This window comes from Bombus vosnesenskii, unplaced genomic scaffold (assembly GCF_011952255.1).
Source record: "Bombus vosnesenskii isolate JDL3184/JDL3185 unplaced genomic scaffold, Bvos_JDL3184-5_v1.1 scf7180000013445, whole genome shotgun sequence".
Classification (NCBI taxonomy): domain Eukaryota; kingdom Metazoa; phylum Arthropoda; class Insecta; order Hymenoptera; family Apidae; genus Bombus; species Bombus vosnesenskii.
Genome location: NW_022883056.1, coordinates 182,771 through 196,062, shown reverse-complemented (window position 1 = coordinate 196,062; position 13,292 = coordinate 182,771). Strand labels below are relative to the sequence as shown.

At 34.0% G+C, this 13,292-nt stretch overlaps 1 protein-coding gene across 12 annotated transcripts in view; it reads right to left on the bottom strand.

Moving 5' to 3' along the window:
* Positions 1 to 13,292, bottom strand: part of LOC117238291 (potassium/sodium hyperpolarization-activated cyclic nucleotide-gated channel 3) — a 216,954-nt gene that overhangs the window by 30,145 nt on the left and 173,517 nt on the right. For all 12 annotated transcript variants that reach the window (XM_033503088.1, XM_033503089.1, XM_033503090.1 and 9 more), the window contains 3 exons: positions 12,809 to 12,972; positions 7,912 to 8,048; positions 6,673 to 6,816 (listed from right to left, as the gene is read on the bottom strand). In XM_033503088.1, the coding sequence (XP_033358979.1) occupies positions 6,673 to 6,816; positions 7,912 to 8,048; positions 12,809 to 12,972 (445 nt within the window). The remainder of the gene's footprint in view (positions 1 to 6,672; positions 6,817 to 7,911; positions 8,049 to 12,808; positions 12,973 to 13,292) is intronic.

The following is a 13,292-nucleotide window of genomic DNA, read 5'->3' as shown; positions in this document are numbered from 1 at the left end:
AACGATAATCAATGATAGTTAATATTATTAGTAATAATGTGTATAATGTATTATATAATTTGTTAATGATAATATTTTATTTAACGATGGTAAAAATGGTATCGTTGGATCGTATACCATTCATAATAATTTGAGTCAAGTTACTTAATTTTGGAACATTTCTTCTTAATTTTCGCTCTGTATTTTATACAATAAGATATAGAATTCAAATTAAATATTATAAAGTTGAACGTGATCTAAATCAAATTTATAAATATAAATCTGATTCAAAAATTTCATTTAAAATGCAATGTTGTGGTTATCTACGATCCAACGATATCAATCTATGATTGAGGACATCTGTAGAACTGTTTTAGATATTCGATAATTTGCAATTCACAAATTTTTACAATTCATGAAGATTCTGGAATACTTTTATGTCTTGCAATTTCTAACTTTTAAATCGTAGAATGGAATTCAATAGAATAGAAATAATATGCGTGTTTCGACAATTTATGTATTGACTATTCGGCAACTTGTTTCATATCGTAGGAAATAACGAAAATTCTGCAATTTTCAATCAATTCTTTTGGAACACGAACTTCTCACACACGATTAAATTATTTTATTATTTTATGTAAATTACTTGAAGATAATTTCAATCGAAATAGAAAACAAATCTAAAGAAGCTTTTTTTTATTGAAACATCAAGAATTAAGCTTACTACAGGTGTCCAATATCGTCGAACGATGCAGATGATGACTAATGATGAGATTGGTGTTTCAATTATTCACGTCTTTTTTGAATATGAAGATGATTTGATCACCGATAGTAGCAACCGCAGTCAGCAATTTCCTGCGTTCCTTATAATCGTGCTCGTTAAAACCGAAGTTGTGAGATGAGCTGAGATGGTCGAAGAATATCCGATTTTAATACCGTGATAGTACGAAGGACGTCAATTAAGGAAATTACCGGTCCCTTATTTCCTCGATTTTCTAACTCAAAACTGATCTCGGTTTGATCCTTCATCGAATCTTATAACGGATGATCCGGGCAATCAATCTCAAATAATTTTTCGTTACAAAGTTTAAAGATGTTAGAGGTTTCGTGTACTTTTAATTTTTTCAATATTATATACTTAAACAAAATCTAAAATAAATATTTGGAAAGTAAATTAAAATTTAACGAAAGAGAGATTTATATAGAATTCACAGAGAATTCGTGGTATAAAGCGAGTACGGTAGATTCCATGGCTCGAAATAAATTGAAATTGAAGAATAATTTTTTGTTGCATGGAGCTTCGTTTCCCAGAAATATAACTTTGAAATTCAATCGCGTATTCTGACATTTATGTCTGTCATTTTATGTAATTGTTTCCGTTATAAATTGCTACTATATTTGTATTTTAGATATAACAAGTACGAGGAAAGGTTATTTTATCATTTCGATTTATTTAGAATAGAATGCACTTGCGTCACGAATTATGACACACTCTATTTATGTTAACATTTCAACTCCAGACTGTACAAATTAGACTGTAGAATCTAGACTGTTTTGTTATTTAAAGATTTTGAGACATTTTTGTTGACGTCACGAGTTTTTTAGAATTTTAGGTTTTCTTGGAATTTAGTATCCCTTTTTAGAATTCTAAGACCTCTAAGAACCTTAGGGTTCTTCAGGGTTTTAGAATTTTTAAATAATAGAATCTTTCATATACCACATTGAAATTATACAAAACTCAATATACATAATGATAATATCAAAAATTTAGAATCCAAGATTTATTACAATCCACGTACCTTGAACTATTTCAAAATCTCCCTTAGGCAAGATTAAAAGCACATGAATCCTTTTAACATCAGAATCACGACGATTCGAAAGAAAAAAAGAAAGAGAGAAAAAGACATCAAACACGAGAAAATCACCGCGATATCATCGGCGTTCCGATTGCGACACAATTTTCCTAACCTGAACATTCTGTTTGAACTAACAAGATTAGGGTCTTCTGAGACTGACGGTGATTGGAGCGATGATTGAACCACGCGACGCAAGCTCGCCTCGACGAATTCTGGCTCTCGTCGAACAGAACGGAAAAAAGATTAGGGATAGATAAAACAAAAGCACAGAGGGAGGCAACAAGACGTTCTCAAACACAAGCGCAAGTAACATTCAGAGTATAATTACGGTGATTAGAAAAAAGGTTGCTCTTTCGAGATTGGACGGAAAGCCTGATTGATTCGTTGGTCTGTTCGTTGCGCCACGGCTCACGCTAAAGGCAAGATACAATCAAACTGACACAGAAAGGACTCTTAAAAAATCATACATGAATATAAATACCGAGACGTGTCCTTTATACAGTGGCTCACAAAAATATTCGAACACTTGTACACACCTTTTATGAATATATTATATGTTATATGAAACATTTTGAAATTTCATTAACACTGTAATGAGACCCTATAGAATGACTATATCTGTGTGATAAAGTCTAAAAGAAATATGAATATATATATAGAAATTATAAGTTGTTTAGTACAATTCATTTTGCAGAGACCATAAAAGTATTTAAATAGACAATTATTCGTTATATTAATGAACATTACTAATTTTTTATCGAATATATGCCTGCAATAAATATCTTGTAATTTCTATACATATATGTACATTCTTAGATTTGATCAATGTAATCATAATATTCGTGTCTCATTACAGTGCTAATGAAATTTCAAAATGTTTTCATAACACGCATGATACAGACACACAAGTATTCTATGCTAAGTGTCCAATACTTGTGGAAACTTTTTTCGAACATATTACGAATGTTTTTGCAGAAACTTTTTTATGACACACGACATGATCACATTGGTAAAGTTTGAAAGAAATTTGAAAATGTACATAGCAGTTACGTAATATTTATTGCAGAAATACACTTCGTTATGGTTGCGAAATTATTTGAATGATTTAAACAGAGACAACATTCGTTCTATTAATAAGTTTCCGTATTTAATGGGATCACTTTTAACACTAATTATAAGGCAACTGTTCATGCTATATACTAATTTATATGTCTTATAATTTCTATATACATTATACATTCTCAGGTTCCAAATTCTACCACTATAACCATAACAGTCGCGTCTCATTATAAGAAAAAAGTTTTGTATAATACACGTAATATATTTACAAAAATTTCCTATGATAGGTGTCCAAATACTTTCGTGAATTACTGTATATAAAAAAGGAAGAGAAGGAAAATATATAAAAGGGTAAAAAGTGTGACAGTTATGTTCGAGCAGGTCCTCGGCTAGATCCTTCGACATATCCTCCATGTATATCCTCTCGCTGACACATTCCACGATATATTTCATCATTTTTACGTATTCCCCGTTTTAACTTAACCCATTACGTACCACGTGCGAAACATTGCATAGTTTTGCCTTGTCTAATGAACGAACGAGTGCTTTCTCAATGATTTCTGATCAATGTGAAAGTTTCGTTTTCTTCTTGGTCGCAGCTATAAAGTGTCCTGTCTCGTGGAATCGCATTAGTCTCTTTAGTTAGTTTTCTCAGTGTACTGCTTATTATGGAGCTGTTACTTGTACGTAATGTGTTAATACGTGGTTTATAGTACGAATAAACTCTGCCGTAATAGAGTTTTCATATATAAAAGTGTATTGAGCATAACTTCAAAATATGTGTATATATCTTATAATGTAATTTCTCAGTTACGACAAGATTATTCGTGTGTTTCATGCAGATGAGTCGCAGAAGAGAGAAAAAAAAAGAAAAAAAGAAAGACAGAACTTACTGAGCAACACAATAGTGGCGTGTTACGCCAAGATCCGATCGAACGAATTGGAGAGAACGCTTCCTCGACCCATTTTAAAATTCACAGAGGAAACGATCCGAATTTCCATCGTGCGCGTCTGGCTTGGGAACACGATTCTCTCTCTCTCGTGGCCAGATGCTCGGGACAGTCGTATAAAAATAATTCGCGTACGAATAATCGAGAGTATATTGCTTTAATGCACATACACATACATACGCGTGGATCATGGAAGATCGAGCCAGAGGAGGAATTCCGCTCGAAGAGAGAAACTACTTACCTATCGCTAACGAGACACGATCTGGCCGGTGGAACACCCTCGCGAGAACGCCTATTCGACCGGAAACACACTCGAGAAACCGTCCTCGACGGAAATATATCAACGATATATGTTTCTGTACCGAAATTCACGGCCTGCCCTCGTCAGCTCTCATGCACGTGTGTGAGTGAAAGAGTGAGTAAGTGAGTGAGTGAGTAAGTGAGTGAGTGAGTGAGTGAGTGAGTGAGTGAGTGAGTGAGTGAGTGTGTGAGTATGTGTGTGTGTGTGATTTTATATAAAATTGGACTCTTCTCACGTGCCACTTGTACATATTAGAGAAATTTCTCGTGTTCGTATATCGTCGAAATTAAAGAATGAGTTAAGAGTTATATAATTAGAGAAATATCATCTTTGTTCGAGATTGGGAGATTTGAGGAAAATTATTAAGGGAGTTTGGTTAAATTGATACTTGGAAGACTTGGAAGTTCCGAGCGTCTGTGAAAAGCAATTACGTATAAGGCGTTGACTGCTCAGAGATTGGAACAGTTATGAAATGTTCTTATCGTTAGGCACTTGGAAGAATTGTCTCGCTTGTCGAGATGCATGACACTAAATATTTTTTATGAAAATTAATAAATAAATTCGTGAAACATCATTATGGTGATGACCTTAAGCGACTAGAATAATTTCTTAAACATTGAAAAGCAGACATGTGAAATGTCCTATTTGAAAGTCCGAAGAGGTTAATTGTCAAAATTTGATAAATCAATATTTCGTGTTAAGAATTGCTAATGTCTAACATTGTCACTATTGTCATTGATTTTTTAGTCTTTTAATTCTCACATAATACTTAGAACTTTTCTCAGACTTTCAACGTTCTAAAAATAAACCACTGTATAATTCTATCAAATTTTAGTTTAAATGAAAGTGAATAAATTTATTTATAAAATAAATTAGAAGACCGAGGACATTTATGGATATTCATATTCTTACGAGCACAACGAAAAGGATGGAACTTACTATACGTTATGTGCATTCTATTCACTTTATAGATTTAAATTTTTCATAAATGTATAAATATGCACGATCCAATTCGAACAACGCTCGAAACAACATCGATTAGTCATATCAACATTAAATAACATTTAAATCGAAGAAGACATTATTATAACAATGTCACACACCGACGCAAGTAAGAGATCATAAAACAGGTCATTGTACAAGTGGTAATCGCGTCATAGGAAGAGACACGAACGATTTTTTACAGACTTTCTTTGACGGAAATGCTGCAGACATTTGCGATTGAGTAAGAGCCGCGGAGACGCTGTAAATTGGTATAATAAACATACATAACGAGCAGACGGAGATGTGTATGATTATATACGTGTATGTGTCTTTTTATGTGTTTTTAGTGTAAGAAGTTTGTTTTCCGAGGGATTCCCCGCAATGGTGGAAGACAGACACGCGGCCTCGCTGTGTTTCGCTCAATCTGTCGCCTAACGAAAATCAGAACCAAAGAAAAAAAAAGAAAAAACTAAAAGAACAAAAAGAAAAACAGACGGGAGAGCCTGGATACTGGTCCCGACGAAAATTCTACCCATATAAAATTCGGAATTAATTGGTCGAGGCGAAGCTTTTTCGCCTTTGCTGTAAACGAGACGTAGTTCACCTCGACCCAGACACGTGGGCAGACCGGCTGAGAAAAAGTTTGTGGGACTGTCCGTGGAAGTAACGAAAGGAGATCCACCACTGGTGTGAGAACTTCTCCTGACTCGATCGGTCACGTCCATTCTGTTTCTCGTATCACATAATTTTATTGTTCTCTATTAAGAATATTTATGAATTTTTTCATAAGCCTATACCTATGCACATGTATAAATGTATGTATGTATGTATTGTATAACATCAGACCACTGCCTTTGGACACACAACGTATGCAGAGACTTGCATCGAGCTCCTTTAATTTTTTTTTTTATTTACCTTCAGTTTTTCTCTTTTTTTTTTTACCATCCCGTGATGAAAGAGAATGATATATTATATACTTTCTTACATATATCATATATTCTGCGACAAAACACGGAATTGATGCTCTGTAAATGCAGACAGTTCCAAAAACTGACCGTGTGGTACATGTGGCATCAAACGTATACACGGTATACGTACTTGCACGCGTATGAAAAAAGAATGGAAACCACGAGGGACCAGCCAGGCCCCATCATCGTCGTAGATAAAAAGGAAACATTGCAACGAACGGCGACGCAAAGCTGTACAGACAGACAGCGCGGCCAGATAGGGAGGTTGTAAAGGTAAAAAATAAATAAATATAGATATATAACATTGTCTCTATATATATATACATATATATAGAGACAAAAGAAAAAGTCAGTCACTTGTTGAAACTGACAAATAAAAGACACGACGACGAGACGCTTGGTTTCTTTCATATTTTTGTACAAGGATCACACGAGCTGTGGGTATATTATATGAGGTGTATATATATATGTATGTATATATATATACTATATATATATATAAATAGAATATCAAATGAAAAAAAAGATATATATATATACGGTGCTTGGTATAAGAAACAATGGTAAACACTCACATAGACCTCTTCCCATTGCGAGACATACCGCACCAGTCTTGACAATCGTAGTAACCTAACCAGCGACAACAGTTTCGCAAGCCTGAGGATCCTGAGAGCACGGCCAGCATGCAGGATCTGGAAGGACTCGCTAAAGTCCTGAAACTGACGATTTAGACGATTATCCCATGAGAACGTTGGCTCTCTACGCGGCCCATCAAAGCTGCGTGGAATTGAATCTCAGCTTGCCGCCATCGGGAGTAAATGAGAGCGGTTTAAACCGAGTTTGCGTTGTCTAGTCTACCGGGATTTTCATGGAAACTATAGCGCGTTGTCAAGATAGAGTTAATTAAACCTGAAGCTTCTAAAGGGATCCTTTAGAAAAATTGGTAAAGGGTTGTAAGTTGCGAGAGTAATTTTGCTACAAATTTTGAAAGTAACGATCGTAAGGTTAATTTAACGAGCACTATTCTTATTTTAAATAACGCTGTAATTTTTCCTGGTTGTTGTACCGTATTATCTGGTTTATTCATTTTATTATTTTTACAGGTAGTAGTTTTCGAATTGGCACTTTACGTTAGTGCGGTATTAACGAAAAATTTGAAGTTGCAAGAAAAATCAATTAGAAAACAAGAATGAAATTGTTTGAAAAGCTTTTAAATTTGTTTAATATTAATATTTCATGTGTACATCGTTTTAAACAGCTCTCATTCTCAGATGATCTCATCGAAGTGTACTACGTCTGACGGAATTTCACAATTGAATAGAAACACTGTTAGGTATAAGAGGACGTTGAAATTACACAAATATTTACAAAGTATTACGATCATTCTATTCCATGAATCCAAATTGTTTACATTTGTATCTCACTGATAGAGATACATGTGTCGAGTAAACTGCAACGAATTAATTTTCTCTTAAAATGAACAGTTGGAAGTCACACTGACTTTCAAGATGTTACTTACTGGTCAGGGTGTAAATTAATGTTAACTTAACACCGAAATAAAAAACAAAAAATTAAGTGTCGTAGGAATACAAAGAATTGAAATATTGGTCTCGTGTACCAAGAAACAGCTATGATTAATTTATTTACGCAGCTGGAAAGATTATACGTTGAAATGTTACGTATCTCGTCAAGGCTCGTGTAAACAGATTAATTACATAAATCGAGTTTGCAGAGAAACTAAAACACAACTCTGGCTTAACGAATTAATGCAAGAAATATGTACACCAGAGTGAGGATAATTAATATGCACTTACTTGATTAAATATGAGGAAAATGTAGTCTAGTGGTATGGAGGAAATGAGGTCGAGAAAGAACCAAGTCCTGAGGTAGTGTTTCGCGATTAACTTCGGGTCCAGGATCACTTGTTCGGCGTTATCCTGTTGCATTATGCCTGAAAGCAACACAAATAATACACATTTTAACCTTCATCGAATCAGACATTACTTATTCCTTATTTTCTTTTATCTCTTAGGTGTTCAAAAAATAAATTGTTGTTAATTTTTCTTATTGTTTTTAAAATATTTTAATTAATTTAAGAAAGGGATTGCCAGAATCAAGAAATTGATAATTAGAATATTAGAATTTAACTTAAAATTATGATATAATTTCCTTAATCAAATTTCTGACAAAGAAACATTTTTTAATCAGATTTTTTGTAAATGGAAGATATTTTAATAAAATGTTTAATATAGAAAGATCTTTAGTAAGATAGTTGACAAATTTAATATCTCCAAATTAATTATTATATTTATATGAAAACAGCAATCTTTACGTAATTCTTAATTTTTTAAGTATACGAGCGTTCTAAAATTCTTAAATACTAACTTTCGATATAAATCACATTTTATAAGAATTATTAATTGATTTTTAAAGTAACAAACGTTTCGTGGATCTGAAACCACACACGTTCACACAAGTACACATAAATACAGAATTTTTCTGCAATTACGTCCCTCTACAACACATCTATATCTACATTGAATGTTACTTTGAAGTTTCTGAAAACCTTCAGTGAGTTGGTGATTACGCTTTGATCGCAATAAATGGACCTTCAGAAATAAATAGAAACTCTAACAGCGAATTAACAGAAATAAATAGAAGTGGAAGGATCAATAGTGCCTCTTTGGATGGTCGAACTAAGAGAGATAGTTCAGTGTATAATTTATATGTATATGCATTTGCATGTTGGTACCCTGAAGTTTATAATGTGGCTTTTCTCACATTTGTCAACAGATAACTATTTCTGTATGTGTTCATCTTTTCATTGATTTTCTCAATCCCTCGAGGATTGAAAATTATCTAGGCTAATGTTTATCTAGACGGTTTGAGTATTTTGTCATTCATCTAGAAGCTTCTTGTAAAAATTGTTATGTGGATAATTTCATAAGATAAAATTTTGATTTCTTCATATTATTTTCTTAGATCTCTTTGATCGATTTATTGTATTGATAGATCAATTTCGGTATTTACATGTAACGTGGAAATTTAGTTATTGTTAAATATATCTTCACATTTTATTCCAATAAGAATAATAGATTTCATGACTTACATCGATTTTCTCAATTAATCTCTCAATTAATAAACCCATCCACTTTTAGATTTCTCAGTTTTCTAAAAATTTAATCTCCAAATTTCATTATCTACATTATCATAAGACATTTCAAAACAAAAACGATCAAATCTAACAATTTCCCTCATATTTAGTACTACCAAGAATTTCTTGTTTCACTTCATTAACGTTATAGATCCATCCATCCACTTGTAGATCCTTATTTTTCCAAATCCTATTATATCATTGCAAAACATTTCAATGCAGAAATAATAAATATATCTGACAACTCCAACGACATTCTATTTTTCCCGCAAACGGTCGCCTCATTAGCATCCAAACATTTCATTTCTTTATCGACCGTATCCGGTCCACCTAGTGTCCAGTCGTTAATATTCGTCACGCGGAACGCAATATTGGTCAACGACTGTTAATCTGGATCAAGAATTCGCGACAATCGCAAATCGACGCAGTTCACGTGCAGTGTTTAACGCGTACAATGGTTCCTCATCGGACACGGCACGTGACCTAATTTCCCTCCGTTCCTGGGATCCAACTCAAACGCGTTTCAAATTAATCCCCCGGCAATAACGAAAACGTCTGAGCCACTATACGTGTCGAGCAATGTTATTATTGCACGGAACCGCTTGAAGGGTTGCCAACCGAACGTGCCTCCACCGCGACGTTTCCCTTCTAGATTTAATAACCGCCGACGACGCATTTAGGAAACTCTTGATGTGTAGGTTCTCTCGATAGGTTTCCAATGAAGGAGCGGCTCTAGGATGTTTTCGAATAGTGTGTTTGCTATTGGTCGATGCTTAGCGAATTCAATTATTTGGGTCGTAATTGAAAGCTGGTTGAAGCAGTGGACAATGAGATGGACACAATACTAAAGGAAACTCGAATATAGTAAACAATATCAAGATCTCTTGATATCTTGGAAATTACTTCTGTGCGTACTTGAAAATGTAGGCAATATATTTTTTGATATATAGGAAAACTCGAAACGAATCATTTTTCCAGAAACAAGGATTATGCCACCTTCGTAACGATAAGAGTTCTTGTATTTAAGAAAGCTATAATAAAAATAGTTTTTATTTATTATTTATTGTATTCAAGTGTACAGGTATCTTAGTTTGCAAAATGTGTTGCAGCGAGGAAAATTTGTTGTAAAGAATCGCAATTGACTACTAGAAATAAGTATAAATTAAACAAAATTTTGTATTTTAATATTATCGAATAGTAATAAAATAATCCACCTGATGTCCTAAATGTGATTAAAGAATTCGTACAATTTCCTTTGTAGGAATTAGCTCTTTCAGTCTATTTTCCGTTATTCAAACCGCCTTTGATAAAACGAAATTGGATCCTCCGGTCCCGCATCGGAATGTAACTTCATAAAAATGTAATCGACTCGCGTTAAAGCCACGATTCACTCGGTTCCATGCTTTTGTTCGTTCTCTTTCACGATTCTCCTGACAGCAACCTTCCCTTTAATGTCAACAATTACAAGTTTCTTCTTTTCAAATTTCTGCCGAGCTTTCTGAAGGCAGTGACACTGACGTTATCTCAAAGGAGGCTGCAGCTCGAAGCCTTTTCGCAACAATATTACGTAATCGTGACCAAATGGAGGAATATATGAAAAATTCTGCTGTGGGAATTTTTCGAATAAAATTCTATCAGTTCCGCTTAGCTGTTAATCAATAGCGAACGTGCGATAATTAGTCTGCTGATTTTTATGGAAAAATTTGAAAATGCAAAAATACGCGGAATATGTGCAATACGTAAAAATATATAAAATAGCTGAAACATAGTGCTTAGAACATTTAACGTATAAAACAATTTTCTATCTAGGTTACATTTTTTTAATTATCTTCACACAGATGTGAATTTTTTCGAGATGTGAAATATTTTCGTTATTCCAAGTGGATCACAGAGGAACAAATAGGAATCATATTTCCAATTCTATGTATTGAATCTCCCCCCCTTTTTTTTTTTTTTTTTTTTTTGTAGAACGTTTAGTATTTTTGAGACCTTTTCAAAGCCTGGAAGCATAACGATGAACTCCTTACAAAAACAACTGACGAATATCTACAGGAAAGATGTACCCCTTTAGACATCTGTGATTTAATAAAATCGCATTTATTGTACGTTGCTAATATTATTATTCCACTAGAGAACACAAACCTCGAAATTCCTCGAAACAACAAATTCTTTCTTCTCTCCAAAGTTCTGTCCAACTTTAATCTATATACGAATCACCCTCACTTCTTTATACTAGAAAAGACATGTATGAAAAACAACACGACTTTTCATATAATTTTCAACGTTCACGTAGCTGCACATGAAAACGAAAATGCGTGGTATAGTTAACTGAATCGTCGCGTCGGTCGTTTAGGGAGGAAGTAGAGATTTGGGTTGGTCCGATGAGAGGAGCACGGAATGGGCGACAGAAAAATGAGAAGAGGAACGAGGTCGACCATTCTTTCCTCAATGTCCTTTTCCCGACGTGCACGCGACAATGCAAACTTTGCATCGCTTCTGGCTTCCCCTTCCGCGGACACGAGGTTACCATTAGTCCCGATGTGATCGTCCAGCAAAATGCCGAGTCTTTTCGTCGCTTCTTTTTGTACCTGGGGATCGAACGATTTTAGCTGAATACTTCAGCACACCGCCGATAAGGCTTTGAAACGAGCAAGCGGACGGAACTCAATCGGAATGAGAAACTTTTTAGACGGTGAGATTCGCGTTAGCAAATGGTCTTCGATTCCCTAGGCTTGCCTCCTTCTTTTTTATTATCGAGCGACTTTAAATTGTATGAATGTGTCTTTAGTGACCGACTGGCGATTGTTATATCTAGACTGCTGACTTTTATGCTCTTATGCAAAATTTCAACATATACAAATGAACAGGATGAATAGAATACGCGAAAATATGTGAAATATCCAAAATGGAGTGCGCACTATAACTTTCAGTAGGCGAAACAGATTTCTATTTGGATTATCTTTTTAATTTGCGTTGATAAAATACGAACCTACGCAAAAATTGTATTTATATCACGGATAGAAATTCTCTGAGTAAACAAATATGCAAACGAAAAGATAGCTGTCGAATATTTTATGATTTGGAAATGTTTGTAACAGTGTTTCATAGGAAAACCAAATTTGCTGAAAGATATAACCAGCTTTCTTGACTTTTTCCTTCCTTTTATACTATGTGTACAGATTGTATACTAAAATACAGATTCCGGCAATGTTGAATATGTATTTATGTTGAATTTTTACTACAGAACATTTGTATTCTTTCTGCGAGAGCGAACGTCGTAATTTTTCTCGTTTTTATCTCTTTTCTTTAGGTAGCTTACAATCTTTACTGTCGTGGTTTTGATAAATCGTTATTTTTCTGCTTCTCAGCTTTCGTTATTTTAACTGGTACACTGATATTATTGATTATCTTGCTTTCTAAAACGTTACATTAAATGTTATTTGTGCTTTTGGACATTTGGATAAATTGATTATATTTTATTATCTAATTATTACCTGCACTTCTTAAGATTAAACCTTTTTAGTTTCAAATCACATGAGTTTCGTATGTGTACTCACCTGTCCTGAAGTTGACGACAATGTCTATGAGGAATATCGTGTCGGAAAGGCAGTTGAAGGCTATCCACCTAGTGCTTAGGTCGTCATTGAAAAAACTAATGGCGACTGGCAGAATTATCAGATTAGCTACCAGCAGGAGGAGCATGCAGAGATCCCAGTAGAATCTGAAATCAGATACGAAACCAATGTTATTAATTCATTATTCTCCATTACTTGCAAAATATCTACATTACTATGTAATAATATTGCTTGTCAGAAAAATGACCAGTCGATAATAATTCATTTAGAATTCAAATCGATAATAATTTCAATTTTTATTGGAAAATGCCGAATCATATAAATCTGAATATTATGAGCCGTTATTGTCAATAATTTTCAGCAACAACTCTTAACGTATATGCGAACAACAGTTCAACGAACAGTAGAATTACAGTAGAATAATCGTCTTAAGTAGAATATTCCGTAATGGCCAGACACAACGTAG